Source organism: Miniopterus natalensis, chromosome 18 (assembly GCF_054644295.1).
Source record: "Miniopterus natalensis isolate mMinNat1 chromosome 18, mMinNat1.hap1, whole genome shotgun sequence".
Classification (NCBI taxonomy): Eukaryota; Metazoa; Chordata; class Mammalia; order Chiroptera; family Miniopteridae; genus Miniopterus; species Miniopterus natalensis.
Window position 1 is genome coordinate 41,038,260 of NC_142098.1, and position 18,526 is coordinate 41,056,785.

The following is an 18,526-nucleotide window of genomic DNA, read 5'->3' on the forward strand; positions in this document are numbered from 1 at the left end:
ATTGCCAAATGTCACCAGGGCACAGTTGCCCGCCTTTGGGAGCCACTAGCTTAGACCCTTATGGTCCTCAGTCCCCCAAAACTAGCTCTAATAATTAAGAGATTTCAAGACCCAATGTGTCTGTCTGTGTGTCTGCCTGCCACACCCCCCTACCCCCACACACACTTCACATGAGGACACCAAAGTTCCAACAGGCCCCCTCGTTTGCCTGAGCCCCACAGTGCCCAAGCAGTAGAGCGGGCTTGGGAGTCGGGCCTCAGGGTATCACCACCCACAGAACGTGGACGACTTAATCCCACACAGAGAAATGGTTGACCGCACACGTACGCCCCTCCCAGCAGTGCCCCACGCACACAGCCATGTGGATTCCCTCGTTCAGAGGGCGGCATGTACGGCTGGGCAGGCTGTGCCTGCGCAAGGGGGTCTGGCTGGAACCAAGAGGGGCTGCCCTCTCTAAGGGTGCTGGTTGGGTTGCATCCATCTGTGGGAAGGGGCACCCTTTTCAGACTCACACCAGGGTGCCAGCTGCCTGCCAGACCACAGACGCTGGGGGCCGCATTGGGCCAGGGGCACCTTTGCCTCATTTGTACAAAGGCTGCCAGCTGCCATGTGGGCTAGCAGTGTGCTCGCTCAGTCCCCATTCTGTGCCCCGTCTCCCCTGGGGTCCATGGACACAAATTCTTCTGCTGACAGTGTCCCATTGCTAACTCCAACTGCACACACCTGGGGAGACATAACTCCAGGCACTCTGGGGGGCGGGGAGCAGTGACACACACGCAGACACAACACACACACACACACACACACTGCCCCTCCAGTGAGGAAGGGGCCCACAGCTTCCTGCTCCGGCGTCACACCTCCCAGGGCAACACAGGGCAGCACCTACTGGTGGGAAGGAGACACACACCGAGGGACAGAGGCCCATCCAGAAACAAGGATACAGGGGAACAAGTTCGTCCCTTAGCTCACACGGCAGAACTTACACCCACAACAACACAGCACAGGACACCCACACAGTGTCCCAGACACAACATTCAAGGACACCCTGTGTCATCCTGATGGTCCACCTGAGCCTCCTCTCCACGCATGTACAGCTTTACGTGGACACACAGCCATACACGTCTGCGTGTTTCAGCCCCCAGGGCACAAGACCCAGACACAACCTCGGACATGGAGACACACTGGGACTGCACACAGCTCACAAACACGGGCAAGGACCTGCCCAAGCCAGTTACACACAGACGGACACACAACTACACACATCACAGCCCCCGGCCTCATGCAATCTTGTGGGTGCACACACATGTGCAAACACACCCTCACCCAGTGGTGGAGGTAGGCATGTGACACCCCCCCACACAGCCCCCACCCCCGCTCACTCACACGGAGACACTTTCTTCTCCAGGGGTGGAGAGGAGGGGCCCCTGAGCCCCAGACTCCCCACGTGCGCCCCCCCCCCCCTCCGCAGCTCAGGGCCAGAGGTCTGGCTGTTCCCCAACCCCCTCAGCCCTAAGAGGACCTGAGAGATACAGATGGGTGCACAGAGAACAGGGGAGCCAGCTGGAGGAGGGGACCCCACTGGGTCATTGCACTCCTGGACACCTCCTCCCCCACCTGCCACCCAGCACAGCACTTGGCCTCAAGCTCTGGCCCCTACCCCTTCCTGACCCTGCGAGCTGGAGGTGGGAGCCAGGGCTGGGTGGGCTGGGGGGGGCCAGGTGAGCTGACTCCAGAGAAGCCCGGAGGCAGCGGAAATTAGGAGACGGAGCAGGACCTGGGGAGAAGGATCCTTGGGAGGGGGCAGAGGCCCAGGGAGGGAGACAGAGGCCCAGGGAGGGGGGCAGAGCCCTAGGGAGGGGGGCAGAGGCCCACAAAGGGGTAGAGACCCAGAAAAAGAGAAGCCCTGGCCCGGGGGAGCGGGGAGCTGGAGGGGGCTGAGGGTCGTGGTGGGTGCTGAAGAGGCGGTGGCGGGCGGGGGCGAAGCGCACCGGGTTCCAATGCAGAGGGGGGTGATAAGGGTCGGTTTGGGGCTGGGATGTGGAAAGCGGGGAAGAGGAGGCGGGGACCTGGGTCCAAGAGGAGGCGGACCAGCAGGTGGGGGAACGTGGAGGAAGAAGCGAAGGGGCCGGTGGGGAGCCGCGAGGTCCGGGGAAGGTCCCACCCGCAGCCCCACGCCGCCCGGGAGGCGGGGACTGGCGGAGGGACGCGAGCCGCCCCGAGCGCTCCGGCGACCCAGACCGGGCCCCTGCAGCCCCTCCCCAGCCCCCGGGTCCCCCCGTCCCCCCCTCCTCCCGGGGCGGGCCTCTCGTCTCGGGATGTGCCCGGGATCTGACGGGATCTCTCTGCCGGCGTCTAGAGCGTCTCCTCGCATCTGTCTCTCTGTCTCGGTCCCGCGTCTCCGTCTCTCGCTGTCCCCTTCTCCGAGTCTCAGTGTCCGGTGTGCCACCATCCCCCCTCCCTCTGCTCCCGCCGCTGTCTCTCTGTCCTGTCTGTGCGTCTCCGGGTCTACACTTGCCCATCTCTCTACCCCGCTGGCTCCACGTCTCTGTGTCTTTCCCAGGCTTGCTGTCTACAGATCTCTGTCCCTCTGAGTCTCCCCCCACTCCGGACCCCCAATCTCCCTCCTGGTCCCCCTACTCTCAGCCGGCTTTGGAGGGGCGGGGGGGGGGGCGCTGCGGCGGGAGCTGTGTGTTCCCAGCGCAAAATAGACTCCCGTTGCCATGGCGACGCGAGCGCGGCCTCCTAGACGCGAAGCTTCAGGCTGGGGGGCGAGCAGGGGGGACACCTGGATCCTGAAGGCGGGGGCCGGGGGCGCCGACGCCTGGTCCCAGGGGCTCCTGGAGAGGGAGGCTGGGAGCTCTAGGTCCCTGGGAGAGGGGTTACTCGGCGTTCTGACGCCGGGGTCCCAGCCTTCTGGGAGGGGCCTAGGGTGCAGGGTTGGGGGCTCTGCTTCCCCAGTGGGGGCGGGATGGGTTCTTGGGGGACTCAGAGGTTGCCTTCTTAGGTTGCCTTCCAAGGTTGGGGGTGGGGTGGGCAACAAGGACTGCGAATCTCAAGGGGCTGAGAGGCCTTGAAGATGGGGACGGGGGTCCGTAGGGTCCCGACTCCCAGATTTCTAAGGGAGCTGCAGAATTTTGGGAGCCCCCATGTGGATCCCCTGACTCCTGCGTCTTAGGGGCGCAGGGACCACTCAGGCGAAGCTGTCTGTCTTTCCCATCCGTTCACCCATTCATCCGCACGCCTGTCTCTTCGTTCCTCCCGGTCCCCTGGCCCGTGCCTCAGTTTCCCCCTCCGCACGGGTGCGGTCGCGCTCACCTCACTTTTCCGGATGCAGGACCCTTGGGGATTCTGGGGTGGCGGCGGCGTGGGGGGCCGGCCGGGGGAGGCAGAGCGCGAGCGCGTGTCTGCAGCCGGCCGGCTGGGCGTGCGCGCTGGTGGGGGCGGCGGGCGGCGTGCTGGCGACCCTGCCGCGCTTCTTTGGGGTGCAGACCTGACCGGGCCAGCCCCCGCCTTCGCCTCGCGCCCGCTAGCAGCCGAGAAGAGGCGCCTCCCCCTCCCCACCTGCTGGGGACCCCGCTCCCCGCCGGCCGCAGCCCCCAGTCGCCCTCGGGATACCCCCCAAATCCAAGAATGGTTCGGTCCACAGCCACATCGGTGTTTATTCTGCGAGCCCGGGTCCCACACAGTCTGTGACACTCCCTCCCCCTCCCTTTTCCACCTCTTGAAGTGGCCCGGGGCCGAGCCCCGCCTCCAGCTCAGCTCAGCCAACGGCCACCCGGCTTCCAGGAGCTTCATTTGCATTTCCGGGAGCTGTCGCCCAATGGCAAGACAGCACCCGCCTCCCCTCCCGAGGGGCGGCACTCCCGGTGGACTGCACCACTCCTGGGATCCGAGGATGGGGGGGAAGCGCTTCCGCCGAGGCCCCGGTGACAGGAGGGTGGGAGGTCTCCCCATGAGGCAGAGTGGGAGTTCAGCGGAAGAGGGGGTTCTGGCCTTGGAAGAGGCCGAGCAGCCCGCTGTCCGGGGCGGGATCCTTGATGATCTTCTGGATCTGTAGAGGGAGGAGGGTGTCAGGAAGTGTCCAGGGTCCCCACGTAGGGACACCTCCCCTCTTCATCTCCCTTGCCCTCCTGGCGGCAAATGGCCAATCCAACCACTCCCTCTTCTCAAAACTTTTCCTGGGACCTTCCTTTCACCATATCCACCTGAATTAGCTCCTGATCAGCTGCCACCTTTGTCTTTTTTTGCTGCTTGGGCTACTAAGAGTGATGGCTCTGTCTCAGGGCTTCTTGTCCATAGTTTATTCTTCTTAAGTCACCTCAGCTCTCCCAACTCCCAAATCCAGCCCAGGCCTTGCCCCTCTACTCCAGACTCATTTATCCAACTGCACCGCAGATGTGGGTGGCCACTTGACCTCTCAAACTCGCAGTTCAGCCCTTCAGTACATGGCAACCTGGAGCCCCTCTCCCGGCGCCTTCTCCCATAATTGCCTCCGGAAAGCAAACAAAACCAAGCAGAGCCTGCATCCCCACTACATCCACTTTTGTGTCCCTTGTTCTTGACGCCAGCCCGACTACAGCTCCCCTGCACAAGTCCCCATGGGTGCTCCTCGATAAAACACCAAGTCTTTGGGAAGACTCGGCCTGGCTCCTTCCCTCCTCCCCACTCACCCAGCCTGCAGTCCTGCAGGCCAAGGGTCTGCAGCAGTGTGAACTACCTGGTCAGGCCTGGGTACTGGGACAGCTACTTGCGGGGGGCATGGAGGCTGGGCCTTCTTGACAGAGAACAGAGAAGGGGAGGGGTGGAGGGGTCTAAAGGCCCCATCTACAGGGCTTCTACTGGACTGTTCTTTCCTGTGTCTGCCTGGCTCCCTCTAGGCCTCACTTCACTCCAAAGTCACCTTCTCCCAGGCTTCCTACACCACCCCGTGCAAGCCCCTCCCTGCTTGCTCGCTGGCTCTCTCTTCCTCTCTCTCTGTGTCTCTCCAGTCCTCACTGCCCGCCAGCAGCTTCTCCTTTCATTGATTTATGGGTGATGGGGTGTCTCCCCAGGAGAACTTAGCCCCCTCTGGAGGCGGCAGCCTTCTGTGTTCCCGGATGTATGTGTGTGTGTTTCTGGATGTATTTGTTCCCGGACGTGGTGGGTGCTGAGAAGACATTTGCCAGGTGCATGGAAGGTGGGGGATCGGGGACCAGTACCTCCTTGAACTGGGGGTGCGCAGAGTCACCCACAAGCTGTAGAATGAGTCCTTCACTGGTGGAGAGGAAGGCACCGCTCTGTCGCATCCGGGCTAGTGCCACCAGCCGGTCCACCTGGCTGCAGGGGGGAAGGGGTATGGGCACTGTGGCCCCGACACCCAGACCCTGGGCAGATTGGGCAGAAGTCCCGGCCCCTGGTTCTTCCTGGGCGCCCTGTCCACACCCCATGTGTACCTACCCGTTGAAGGACCCTCTTACCTGCGGGAGGAGCAGGCATCCACCACCACATGAACCTGCAGCCCCCGATCCAGGAGGTCCAGGGTTGTGTTCTGGGGGCAGAGAGAGGTCAGGGCCAACCCCGGACAAAAACAGGGATCCTGGGTGAGGGACTGGGATGCTGCGATGGGGATGAGGGAGGCTCAGATCAGGGCAGGATGCCCCCAGGTGACAGTGGGATCCTAGGGCAGGATGGGTGCCCCATCCTGAGTGAGAATCAAGTCTCAGCTCAGAAGCAGGTCATGGGTCAGGAAGGGTATTGTGCTGGGAGGACAGAGTCCCGAGTGGGGGAAAGGATGTCCCTTCTAGGATGGGGAGATCCCAGGTGAGAGTGGGGTTCCCAGGGGTCAGCTGGGGGTCTTACCAGGATGCAGGCCTGTGTCTCGATGCCACAGAGGAGCACAGAGCGCAGCTGAGGCCGCGCGTCCAGCTCCTGCCTCGCCACGGGCACCATGCTGAAGCAGGTCTTGGGCAGTGGCTTCAGGCCCTCAGCCCCCAGCTCAGGCACCGTGGGGCCCAGGCCTTGTGGGTACTGCTCTGTCAGCACGGCTGGCACCTCCAGCAGCCGGGCCACCTGTGCCAGAAAGGGGGCAAAGGCCTGAGACCCAGGGAGGGGCCTGGACCCCTGGCCTGCAGGAGGGGGGACCTTACCTGGAGCATGCGGGCGGCCACGGAGACAATCTGGGGGAAGTAGGCGACATGGCGGAACTTCTCCTGCAGGTCACACAGGAAGAGGATGGTGGACCCCGGGAGGACCCGGCCCAGGCTGGGCTTGGCGGCCGCCATGTCCTGAGGGCAGCAGAGGGCCAGTCAGGCCGGGAGGCATGTCGCTGTCTGCACACCCAAGGTCCAGGCCCTCAGACCCTGGAGGGCCCTCGCAACCCCCCTTCCCACCTGCAGGCTTCGCCCCCGCTGCTCCCAGGTTCGGAACACTCTTTTTTATAATTCTCACCTGAGGATATTTTTCCTGTTGCTTTTCAGAGAAAGTGGAAGGGGGAGAGAGAGAGAGACACTGATGTGACAGAGACACACCTACTGGTGGCCTCCTGCACTGCATGGGCCAGACTGGGGTTGGGGAAGGAGCCTGCAACCCAGATAGGTGCCCTTGGCCAGAACTGAAGCCAGGACCCTTCAGTCTGTGGGCCGATGTGCTAACCACTGAGCCAAACCAGCCAGGGCAACACACTCCTTTCTCAACGTGTCCTGTGCAGCTGGGAGGTCACATTCCAGGGAAGTCTCCCCTGACCCTGTCCATCCCCAAGATCCCAGCCTTGCCCCCTATCCCCAGCCCTGGGAAGCCTTCTGCTTCCTGGAAGGGCATGAGGATTTCTAGCATCTCCGCTAGCGATGGTCCACCACATCTTAGGCTCCAACCTTGGCCCTCACCCATCTCCAGGGGAAACCAAGGCCTGAGCAGTGGTGTGACCTGCCCAAGGGCCCACTGCCCGTAACGCAGGGAGCAGGATGTGATTTATCCTGGCTGCTCCCCTCCCTTCTCGTGGCCTGGGGTGCAGTGGTGGTGCTCTGGGAGCCTTCCAGTCCACTCCTTGCTTGGATGGTGTTTGTACATTATAAAGATACTCAAATGCCTCTTAAGTGTATACCTTAAAATGGCAACTTTTGCCCTGGCCACTGTGGCTCAATTGTTTGGGTGTCACCCCATGCACTGAAAGGTTGCCAGTTGGATTCTTCTTCTGGGCAGGTGCCAGGGATGGGTTTTGAGCTCAGTCCTCGGTAGGATTGGTAGGGGGCATGTAGGAGGCAGCAGAGAGATGTTTCTTTCTCTCTCCCTCTCCCTTCCTCTTTCTCTAAAAATCAATTTAAAATCTTACCAAAAAAAAAAAAAAAAAAAGGCAACTTTTATGTTATGTGTATTTTACCATAATTAGAAACAGAAAGAGCAAAGATAGGGCTTGTGAAGTTGCCTGCCCAGCAGCCCTTCCACAGGGAGGCACTGAGACTCAGAGGGTGACTTGCCCAAGGTACCCCCAAGGGGACTAGAGGCCCACCTGCCTCCCAGTGAGCCCATCTGGGCTCCTGGGCTCCTCAGGTCTTAGCATGTCCCAGCCTCGTCCCTGGGAGGCTTGTGTCCCTGGGTCCCTGAGTTGGTGCACAAATGGGGTTCCAGCGAGATTTTTTTTGCAGCTCCCACACTCCTGCAGGCTCACCCATTTATTCTTTCATTTACTCTGGAAGAGGGCAACCCTACAGACCCCATAGAGGGCAGGACAGCAGGGCTAACCTGGCCGACCCTCAGTGGAAGCTGTAGTCGGGGTGATGAGTGTGCACAGGTGTTTACAATGATTCAACCAAACACACCTACCACGGAAAATGTTCTGTGCAACACACCTGGAATTTAAAAACCAGTGGATAGCTGAAATGGTGAATCTTATGCTATGTGAATTTTATCTCAGTAAAATATAATGGAATATACCCTCCAAAACAGAATCACACCAAGTTCATTAGTCGCATAATCACAACCCTGATGCGTGTGGGGTTTGGTCTTGGCAGGGCTGGGGAAAGCTCTCCCAGAGGCAGTGAACAGGGAAAGGAAACAATCTTTCTGAAAAGACAAAGCTGACCCTGTTACTCCCCGGTCTCCCCAACGCCAGGGACCACGGCAGCCTCTGCCTGGCCATGGCCCACCTCAGGACCTTTGCCCACGCAGTTGCCTCCACCTGAAGTGACTCTAAATGTCCAAGGTCAGGGTGCTGGTTATGTAAGTTATGGTACATTCACACTGTGGAATTCTTTGCAGCCAGGAAAAATTACAAGGAGACTCTTTAACTAACAATCTGCAAAGGTGTTCAAAAGATAACAGTGGGGGGGGCGGGGGGAAGCAGAACAGCATGTATAGCAATGCTCCCATCTGTGTCCCCAAAAAGGAGGAAATAAAAGTGTGGGTACTGCTTCTATCTATATCCACTCTCTCTGGCAGGCATGAAAGCAGCAGGGACTCTGGGCCGGGAACAGGTCACTGAGGGACGGAGTGTGAAGGTCTGACTTTCACTGTGTGCTATTCTGTTCCTTTTGAAATTTGGACAGTGTGTCACAGGTTGTGTGGTCAGGAATAAATCTACAAAAAGTGAGAACCCAGCAAAACCCGCCTGTGGCGTTGAAGTTATGATAATGGTTATCTTTGGGTGGGGAGGAGCAGTGACAAGGGGTCTGGGGGCTTCTGGGATGTGGGGGAAGTTCGACTTCTGAATTTGGATGATGTCTACACCAGAGGGTTCACTTTGTGTAGTTATTTAAGTTGTGTATCTGTGATTTGGACATTTTTCTGGCTTATGTGGTATACTTCCATTAAATCTTCAAAATATAAAATAAAATGGGGAGGCCCCGCTGGCTGCTGTGCGGCTGGACTGGAGGCGGAGGCCAGGGAGAAAGCTTGGGCTGGGACCCAGGGGACAAGGGTGAGGCCTGGGCTCCTGTTCAGGCTGTGGGCACAGACAGGCGGGGGCAGGGCAGAGAGACTCGGGTCTGGTGGGCCTGGCTGTGGGAAAGGGGAAGGAGGAAGACCTCAGGCTCCCTGTCCATGGCTGGCAGGTCCTGGGGATTAAACTGGGGACCTGGACAGGGGAACTGGTTTTTGGGAATAGATGAAAAATTGGGGGAGGGGGTGTGTGGACGGAGGTCTGGGCTGGAGACAGATTTGGGGAGCCATGGGTGGGGAGTGACGGGAGAGTCCAGAATGGGCTTCTGGGTGGGGGGAGCCCAAGACCCGAGGAGGAGGGGCGGCTGGAGGTGGGGGGCAGCCTCGAGGGGGTGGCGGGTGGAGCTGCTTGGATTCCCCACGAGGCTTCGGGGGACCCACCCCGCAGGGCGGACTTGCTGGCTGTGTAACCTTGGGCAAGGGTCACGCTGTCTGAGCCTCAGTCTCCTCCTCGGAGAAATGGGGGTCAGCCCACCCGCCCGCAGGGCCGAGGCGAAGCTTGGCCCGGGAGGCAGAGGGCGGGAGGGTCGGAGTCTCGGGCCGGGCGGTCCTGCGGCCCTCGGGCAGGGGTCCCCCCGGTCCCGGCAGAGCCAGGGTCCCCCACCTCCAGGCCGGAAGGTCAGTGGCCCCCAGGCCGGGGCGGGCCTCACGCGGGAGGCGCCGGGTTCGAGCCCAGCCCTCCGCCCCTCCGCAGGTGAGTCCCGGGGCCACTCACCTGTCAGAGCCCGGACTTCCGGTCCTCCCGCCGGGTTCCCAGGGTCACCGTTTGGCGGGGTCGCGACACGTGGCCCAACCCCCGCGCCGTCCGCGTCCCGCTCCCTCCGGCCGAGCCGTCCAATCGCCGCGCGCCGAGCTCCGCCCGGCCCCCGCTCCTGGCCAATCCGCGAACGCCGCTGCTCCGCCCGCTCTTGTCAGTTCTGGAAGCGTGATTGGCCCTCCGGAGGGCGGGACGGCGGCGCTTTCGACCAATGGGTAGCCGTAGAGGGCGTGAGTGGCGGGCCAAGGGCTGAGCCGCAGGGCGAGCGCCGAGAATGCTGACTCAGGCTGGGGAAGTGGGTGGTGGTCCCCCACTGGGTGCGGAGCAGACCACTGAGGCCTAGGGCGGGGGCCCTGCCCAGGGCAAGGGGGGGCCTGGGTTCCAACCCTCGCCTTTTTGTCTGGACGGAAACTTGCAGCGACCCAAGCACTTTCCAGGAAAGTGTTAAAGGTGCTGTGAAGCCTGGAGCTTAAGCTCCCCGCACCCCTAGCCCCCCTCAGTCTGTGTTCTCTGTAGCCTCAGTTTCCCCATCTGTACAGTATTTGCCTCCTAGGGTGGCGTTCACAGTATGTAGACTTTGTGCTTGGGAATGGGGTTGAAAGTGGTGGTGAGAGAACTTTCCATCATTCTTGGAGTAAAATTCAAATTACTACCAATTCATGGTCTTCCCTTGTCAACCTCTTGGACCTCACCTCTTGCTTACTCTACTCCAGCCACGCCGGCCTCCGCTGCTGTTCCCCAACATTCCACCCCAGGGCCTTTGCACTTGATGCTCCCACTGCCCGAACCCCAGGCCTTTGCATGGCCAGCTCCTTTTTTGTCTTTCAAGGCTTTCCCTTACCACCTGGTGTCAAATAGCCATTCAGCCACTCTGTAAGGTCGCAATAATATATTGGTGTGGCTCAGTTGGTTGAGTGTCCACCAGTACACCGAAAGGTTGCGGGTCGGATTCCCAGTCAGGGTACATGCCCCAGTTTCGGCTAGATTTCGGGTAGGGGGCGTGCAGGAGGCAGCTGATCCATCAATTGATTGATGTTTCCTGCTCTCTCTCCCTCTCCCTTCCTCTCTCTCTCAAAATCAATTAAAAAATATTTAAAAACCAAACTAAAACAAAACAAAACTCAAAAAATAACTCCAATCTGAAACTGGAAATTTATCTCGCATTTAGAAATGAATAGATGTACTCATTCATTGTCAGTCCCCTGACCTGCCCCCCCCCCCCCAAATGTGAACTCTGCAAGGGCAGAGATCTTGTCTGTTACATTCACTGACGAAGCCTCAGCAGGTGCTCAATGCATCCTTGGGAGTAAATGAGATGAGACCAGACATTAGGCAGAGATGAGCCAGGGTGACAGGGGCTAGAGGAGATGGGGCTGGGAAGAAAGGAGGGAGACGGTGGGGGGTGAAGCGAGAGCATGAGGGAGCCTGCCTGGAAGAGGCAGAGGTGAGGCCCTGGTCTCAGGCGGGAGCCTGGGCTTGGGTCATTTTCCCAGAAGTTGCCAGGAGAGGAGTGGAAGGGGGATCCTGGCAGAGGGTGGGGGCTAGAGAGCTGTCAGGGGGTGCCTCTGATTGGTCCCGGGCCTGAGCTGGGTTGTGATTGGGCATCATGGGAAGCAGGTTCCCCAGCCCTCAGGGATCCCCTGAGAATGGTGAGCACAAGGCATCTCCCACCTTCCCACCCAGACCCCCTCAGTAGCCAAGAGCTCATCCCCTCCCCCCAAGGCATGCAGGGGCAGGGGCAGGGGATCACGGGAATGTAGGGCCAGCCTGAGGTCTGGCTGGCCCACTGTATGATGGGGCAGGTAGCTTGGACCTGAGGGACACTCTGGGCTGAGAGCAATGTTATCGAAGAGGTCCAGGGTGGAGGCGTCCAGTGCAGCGAGGCTCAGGCTCGGGCCTGCCTGGGGGGCCTCGGTGGGAGCCACAGCACGGGCCACCCCCAGGAAGGGGGATGGAGGTGGCTGGGGTGGTCTTTGCGGCGACCGTCTCTGGGGAGGCGCCTCCTGGGACAGGATGGACAGGGCCAGGCGCTGAGTGGCAGCCTCGATCTTGGCAAACTGCCTGTGGAGAGAGACGGGCATTAGCTGGGCAACCATGACGCTGGGGTGTCCTCCTGTCTTTCATCCCAGAAGTGGTTTGTCCCTTCTCACCCTCCTCATGTTCCCTCTCTGTGCTGGTCTCCCTGCCCCAGGTCCATCTTTTCGAGTCTAACAGTTCAGTATTTGTGACTCGACTCGGAGGGAAGCTCTGAGCAGCTGTGGAGTGTGTGCGCCGCGCAAGGCAGCTCGTGGTCCAGGGCCATGCACATTTCTGACATGTAAATGTGTTATGACCATGTTCCAACATACACGAGTAAAAAATGCCTTAAGGATCCCAGCTGGTGTGGCTCAGTGCTGTTTTGTATGTGTGTGCACCTTCCATGAAAACATATCTGATACTGTATAATTCTCTTTATAGGAAATGTCCAGAAGAGGCAAATCCCTGGGGACAGAGAGCAGGTGAGTGTTTGCCAGGTGCAGGGGCCAGGGGATGAGAAGGGACTGGTAATGGGTACAGGGTCTCCCCGGGGGTGATAAGAATGTTCTGGAACTAGATGGAGGTGATGGCTGCAAAACATTGGGAATATACGAAACCCACTGAGTTGCTCACTTTAAATGGTTAAAATGGAGAATGTTGTGTTCTGTGTATTTTACCACCAGAAAAAAAAGATATATCTGGCTCCTAAGTAAATTAGTCAGAGCTGCAACTCTGCCACCGTCTTCAACGCCAAGGAGGATAGCGACAGGCCCTGAGTGCCCCAAGGAAAACTTTGAGACATGGGAGGTCTGGTTAGAGAGAAAGAGGGAGAGAGGAAAGAGAGGGGCAAAGGGAGAGAGAGGTGGAGGCAGAGCTAGAGATGAAGGTATGTAGAGCCTTAAGATTACAACCTTGTTGCTGTATACGCCCCCGACTTGAACAAACTGAGCCTAAGCGACATTTGGGCTGAAGAGCCATGGCATTGGCAATTGCCTTTAAACTACTTAAAAAACATAGATGGCCCTGGTCAGTGTTGCTCAGTGGTCGGAGCGCTGACCCGCAGACTGAAGGGACCCGGGTTTGATTCCGGCCAAGGGCACGTACCTTAGTTGCAGGCTCCATCCCTGGCCCCAGCTGGGGTGTGTGGGGGAGGCAACCAATCGATGTGTGTCTCTCACATCGATGTTTCTCTCTCTCTGTCCCTTCACTCTCTGAAAACCAATGGAAAAATATCCTCGGGAGAGGTTTAAAAAAAAAAAAGCCCCACGGTTGGACCCGCCCCTGTATCCCCAGCCCCTACTCTGGTCTGAGCTACCATCCCCCCTCGCCTGGTGTCTCCTTTCCACTCTTGCCCCCTACACAGCCTGTCCATTCAGCAGCCAGAGGGATCCTTTCAGATGCCCCGCAGCTCTGCTCAGAGCCCAGGTCCCTCCAGGGGCCCATGGGGTCTCCAATCAGGCCCCTGATGCTTTTGAGCCCTAATCCCCTCCCCCTCTCAGTCTGCTGGCCACACTGGCCCCCTTACTGAGGTCCCTGCTTCAGGCTTTGCTGGGCCCTGCTGGACTGTCCTCCCTCAGCCACCCACAGGGCCCCTTCCCTGCATCCCCCAGGCCTCTGCTCAGCTGTCATCTTCTCAGTGCCGCCTCCCCCAGGGACACTTTACCTAACGCGCCAGCCCTTCCTGGCACACCCTCCACTGCATGTACCACCTCCCAGCATACCATGCAATTTTAAAAATGGAACTAAAATTCACATAACATAAGACGAGCCACTTGAAAGTGCACAGGTCAGTGGCATTTCATACATTTGCGATGCTGTGCAACTGCCACCTCTAATTAGTTCCAGAGATTTTCATCGCCCTGAAAGGAAACCCATTCCCACCGTCTCCCCCAGCCCCTGGCAGCCACTAATCTGCTTCATGTGTCTGTGGATCTGCCTGCTCTTGTTTTCAAGGTTCGTCCACATTGTAGCATCATGCGTATCATTTACCCTCTGGCTCCCGCACTGGACAGGGGTCCAGGAAGGCAGGGGGTGTGCTCTGCTGTGTTCCCTGCTGGGCCTCTGTGGCCGGGCACACAGTAGGTGCTCAATAAATGCATGCTGAGTGTTGACTGCACCAAGCTCTGGGGCCACTTCTCTCTGTTCCGTCTGGACCTGGTCTCCCCCCGACCCAGGTCTGTGGCTCCTCCCCACCCCCTCTGCCCTTGACCCCCCCTCACCTGCAAATCTGGTTGTGCAGGAACCTCCTGTGGTTGGGCCTCCTTTTGGGGAGCCGGGTCCTCCGGGGGTGCAAGGTGCGCAACACATGGGCGGCCGCCCCGCTCACAAAGGCACACAGCTCCCAGGGGCTGGGCTCGGAGACTCCAGGGTCTGTGGGGGCTCCGGGGTGCATGGCTTGGGTGATCTAGGGGTGACTTTCCACTCTCTTCCTGTTGATCAGAAAGCACTCTCCCCAAATCTACGAGGAGAGAGGGGCAGCCAGGGCTGGGCGCTCGCTAGGGGCTGTGGAGGAGGAGGGATGGCCTTGGGAGGGGCGGTGGACTCTGGACAGGAGGGGAGGTAGGGCCTCGGGAATTAGGACCGGGTGTCCCTCCTGTGCCCTCCTGGTCCCTACGTCCTGGGAGCAGGACCCCGAGGATTGAGGGACAGTAGGTGGGGGGCTGATATAGGAAAGCAGGGAGTGGGCTGGGGCGGGGGCTTTTTGTGTGCCCCCCAGGGGCCAATTAGCACATAGTTGGACCTGGGATATGGGGCAGGGTAGCTAGGTGGGGGGCAGAGAAAAGCGCCTGGAGATTGCCAATTAAGGTGACAAAGGCCTGGCAGGGAGGCGAGGCCAGGAGCTGAGTCAACCGTGGTGGTTAGTGTTGAGGGCCCTTAATTGGAGGAGGGGGTGGGAGGCTTGGGTGCGGGCTGGGAGGGAGGGAGAGACAGCATGGGAGCCTCTGCTGTGGAACAGAACCCCCGCAGCTGCCCGCTCGGCTCCAGGCACACCTGCCATGCCTGCCTGCCTCCCTCCGGTCCAGGCCCAGCATCCTGGGGAAACTGAGGCTCATTGTGCCCAAGGTCTCCAGCCAGCAGGAGGAAGTGGCTTCTGGGGGTTTGACCCCCAAGCCCTGCAGCCAGTGGGCAGGGGAGAGGGGAAGGGGCACCTGTGGACCGGGCCTGGGTGCTCAGGTGGGTGGCATTGGGGGCTGTTGTGGGTGCAGCCTGGCTGTGGCCGACGGGAGGAGAAGACACAGACACGGGCTGGGTTTCTCTCAAGGCGTTTTGCAGACGGACTCCGGGGCCCCTAGTGTTTGGGGAGGCAGAGAACAGCTGGGGCTGGCAGGTAGAGGGGCTGGGAACCGGGACCAGGATGGGAGTGTGGCCAGCAGCACGCGGTCAGCGCCAGCACAGGCCACGGCCCGGAAGTCCAGTCACCCGGGAGCGTGTGTGGGCACGAGGTGCAGTGAGGTCAGCAGCTGTGGGTAGACCAGACGCCCAGCGTCACCCTCCCTTGCCCGGTCCCACCAGCGTGCCCTGTCACCTCAGAGAACAGGGCAGCGGTGGCCACAGGCCAGTGGGGGCTGGTGTGCCAGGCACCGTGTCAGGGGTATCAGGGCCTCGCCTGTGCCTGGGTGCCTCCAGTGGCCCGGTGCCCTCCCCTCCCGGAATCTGCCCCTCGCCTCCCTGACCACCGCTGCCTGTGAGCTGCGGTCCGATGGTGTCTCTCCGTTGCCCTGGTGCTCCTGTCCTCTCCTCCTCCTGTCTTTCCCATCCCTCCCCCGGAAGGTCTGTCCTCCTCACTGTCCCTCTGACCAGACCCTCACCACCCGTGCCGCCCCCCCCAGCGTCTCTGTCTCTCTCACGGCTTCTGTGTCTCTCTGTGAATGCGTCTCTGTCTCTTGACCTCTCTCTCAATCTGTCTTGGCCGGGCAGGTCAAGTGTGCGTGTGCGTGTGCGTGTGCGTGTGCGTGTGCGTGTGCGTGTGCGTGTGCGTGTGCGTGTGCATGCGTGTGTAAGAGCTAGCTTTCCTGTCCTGTTGCTCTCAGGCCCAGAAGGGAAGGACCTGGGGTCCCTTGGCTACGGGCTTGGGGGAGTGGACACCCTGGTCTCTGGAGGATCGGAGGTCAGGCCCTGGGGACAGGCAAGGGGTCTCCAGGGCAGGCTCGCATCCAAGAGGAGTCAAGGGCAACACCCGCTGCCCAGCTCTGTGCCCCGCCGGGCAGGGCCTGGAGTCCCCCCGGGCCGGCCTGGGACGGTCCACCAGGGGGCGCTAACACCCAGGCTGGGAGCCTGCGGCCCACTTGGGGCCCTTCTGCTGTCTCTGGGATTGTTAAGCATCACCCAGAGCAGGGGTTCCTTGAGGACCTGCCCTTCCAGGTAGTGGAAGGTGTTCACAGGGTCCTTTTCCCTGTCCCAGTCCTCACAATGGGGGGTGGGATTTAGTCGTTCAACAAACATCCAAGGAGCACCCACTGTGCGTGGAGACTGAGGGTGCAGCTGTGAGCAAGGCAAGCGCGCTGTCCCTCCAGGAGTCTGGGAGGGAGGTTATTAGGGCAGGACCTGCTCCAGTCTGACTGGTGTCCTCATAAGAAGAGATGAGGGTACAGACACACAGGGGGACGGCCACGTGAGGGCACAAAGAGGACGCTGCGTACACACCAAGGAAGCGACCCCACCAACACCATGACTCTGGGCTTCTCGTCTCCAGAAATGACAGAACCAAAGGATCTATGTGTATCTGTTTCTATACTGATCTGTCTACCTACCTACCTGTCTATATATATATAGAGGGAGGGAGGTGTTATATATGTTACATTACATATATAAAGGGATCTGTTATAAAGTATTAGCTCGTGATTATGGAGAAGTCCAACGAGAAGTCTCAAGACCCAGGCCAGCCAGTGGCGTAGTTCCAGGCCTGAGAACCAGAGAGCCGATGGTGAGGATGCCAGCGCAGGTCTGAAGGCCTGAGCCCTCAGGAGCACCAAGGGCAGGCAAAGGTCAGTGTCGAGGCCCACCCACCTAACCTCTTCCAGAAACACCCAGAAATGGTGTTTAACTAGAAATCTGGCCATCCTCTGGCCCAGTCAAGTGGACACATAAAATGAACCGTTTGCATTTCTTTCTTTTTTTCTTCAAGATTTTTTATTGATTTTTGGAGCGAGAGGAAGGGAAAGGGAGAGGGAGAGAAAGAAACATCTATGTGAGAGGGAAACATTGATGGGCTGCCTCCTGCACGCCCCCCACTGGGGGTCGAGCCTGCAACCCAGGCATGTGCCCTGACCGGGAATTGAACCGGCAACTTTTCTGTGCACAGGATGACACCCAGCCAACTGAGCCACACCAGCCAGGGCACCATTACTTTTCTTTAGGATTAACTCCAGGTCAACTGAGTAGGAGCCTTGACTGCACCTGCCAAGATGCCTTCGCCTGTGCCATATAACATAACCTGGTGCAGGAGGGACAGCCATTGTGTCCACGGGCCTGCCCACCTGCAGAAAAGGCGCTCCTTATACCAGGGCACAGCCCATTGGGAGCATCAGAGAAGGTGGCGGCCACTCTTGGGGAGGGGATTTGGTGTGTGTCTGCCCCTGTCCACGTGAACGGAGGGGTCTGTGTTCCCTGTGAACTGTGCTCCTCCAGGGAGTCATCTGGCTCTCCCTAGGTAGGCCAGGTGTCTCCTCTGGCTCCGCCCCGCCCCCACCCCACCCCAGGCAGTTCCATAGGCTCCTGGTGATGTGGGAGAGACCCACCAGATAAGCCTTGGATGGGGGCCGGCTCTGGAGTCAGATACCCTCCCATTGACTTCATTTCCTGGTTAGCTGAAGTTGCATCACTTTTGGCTCTGTGCCTGGCCAAGAGATTTCAGAGGGCCTCTATTTACCCTCAGTGAACTGTGGATCACACCCCTTCTACGTGGAGAGGCCAGGGAGCCCCAGAGATATCAGAAAGGAGCAACCTTAGCCTGTGGGGGGGCACAGGCTGCCCCGAGGCTCCCTCCTCCTGGGGTGCCTGGCACAGGACACAGGACTCCGCCTGTCCCAGCCCACCCTTGCATAAAGTGCATCTCTACTCTCTATTTTTAGTCCTGGGATTCCTGTCTTTGCCCCCAGATACTTCCTGTGTGCACACCTCTTGCCCTGGCTCCTAATCCCCTCTTCCCTAGTGACCGCAGGCTGTGCCCTTACCAAGGTGACAGAGTGGCTGAAGCCAGAATCAAATGCCCCCGCAGAGGGAAGGAAGGTGGTTTGGGGGTTGAAGTACCTAGGGGCCAAGAGCATGGGTGGGAGAACGTGAGTGGGACCTACCCACCCTGTGATCAAAGAGGCAGGGCACACAGTCTGGTCCTGGCTGTGCCCCCTTGGAGTTGGACTATCCCAGAAGCTGGAGACACATCATGTGCAGTGCAGGGGTGGCTAAGAGACTTGTCCTAATAAGGGCATAACAAGGGCAGGTGCTGGGACTCTGCCTCTCCTACCTCCCGCATAACACCTGGACAGGCAGGTAAATGGGAGCTGGCTGGGGCTCCTTTTACTACTACAGGGACCCCAGGGGCCTGAGGCAAGGGGTGGGTGTGGGCTCTGTGCCTCTGGGCCACCTCTGCCCATAGCCAAATGGGCAGTACATTCTACATCCACAGCCGCATTGGGCATGGGCTCCTCCCTCCATCTGGGAGCCAAGGTTAGGGGGCCAGGCCTGGTGCGTTGGGCAGCCCTCGAGGCAGGTGAAGTTGGACCCCAGGGCTCAGGGCTCTGCCTCCCGACTTTACCTCTGGTGCCTGCTGCTCTCCTCCGGTCTTGCCCTCTTCACTCCTCAGTAGCTCAGGTGTCCCTCCCAGTGCCTCCCGCAGCCTCCTTT

General features: G+C 59.7%; 2 protein-coding genes across 2 annotated transcripts; both read right to left on the bottom strand.

The window, feature by feature from the left end:
- Positions 1-3,658: 3,658 nt before the first annotated feature.
- ISOC2 (isochorismatase domain containing 2) lies at positions 3,659-9,714 on the bottom strand. The gene is made up of 6 exons (XM_016218345.2): positions 9,626-9,714; positions 6,126-6,263; positions 5,839-6,048; positions 5,457-5,527; positions 5,199-5,316; positions 3,659-4,051 (listed from the first exon to the last, which is right to left on the bottom strand). The coding sequence occupies exons 2-6, from the start codon at positions 6,258-6,260 to the stop codon at positions 3,971-3,973; spliced, it is 615 nt and encodes a 204-aa protein (XP_016073831.1). The 5' UTR covers positions 6,261-6,263; positions 9,626-9,714; the 3' UTR covers positions 3,659-3,970.
- Positions 9,715-11,271: 1,557 nt separating this feature from the next.
- C18H19orf85 (chromosome 18 C19orf85 homolog) lies at positions 11,272-14,075 on the bottom strand. The gene is made up of 2 exons (XM_087827348.1): positions 13,903-14,075; positions 11,272-11,728 (listed from the first exon to the last, which is right to left on the bottom strand). The coding sequence occupies exons 1-2, from the start codon at positions 14,073-14,075 to the stop codon at positions 11,272-11,274; spliced, it is 630 nt and encodes a 209-aa protein (XP_087683474.1).
- Positions 14,076-18,526: the final 4,451 nt, after the last annotated feature.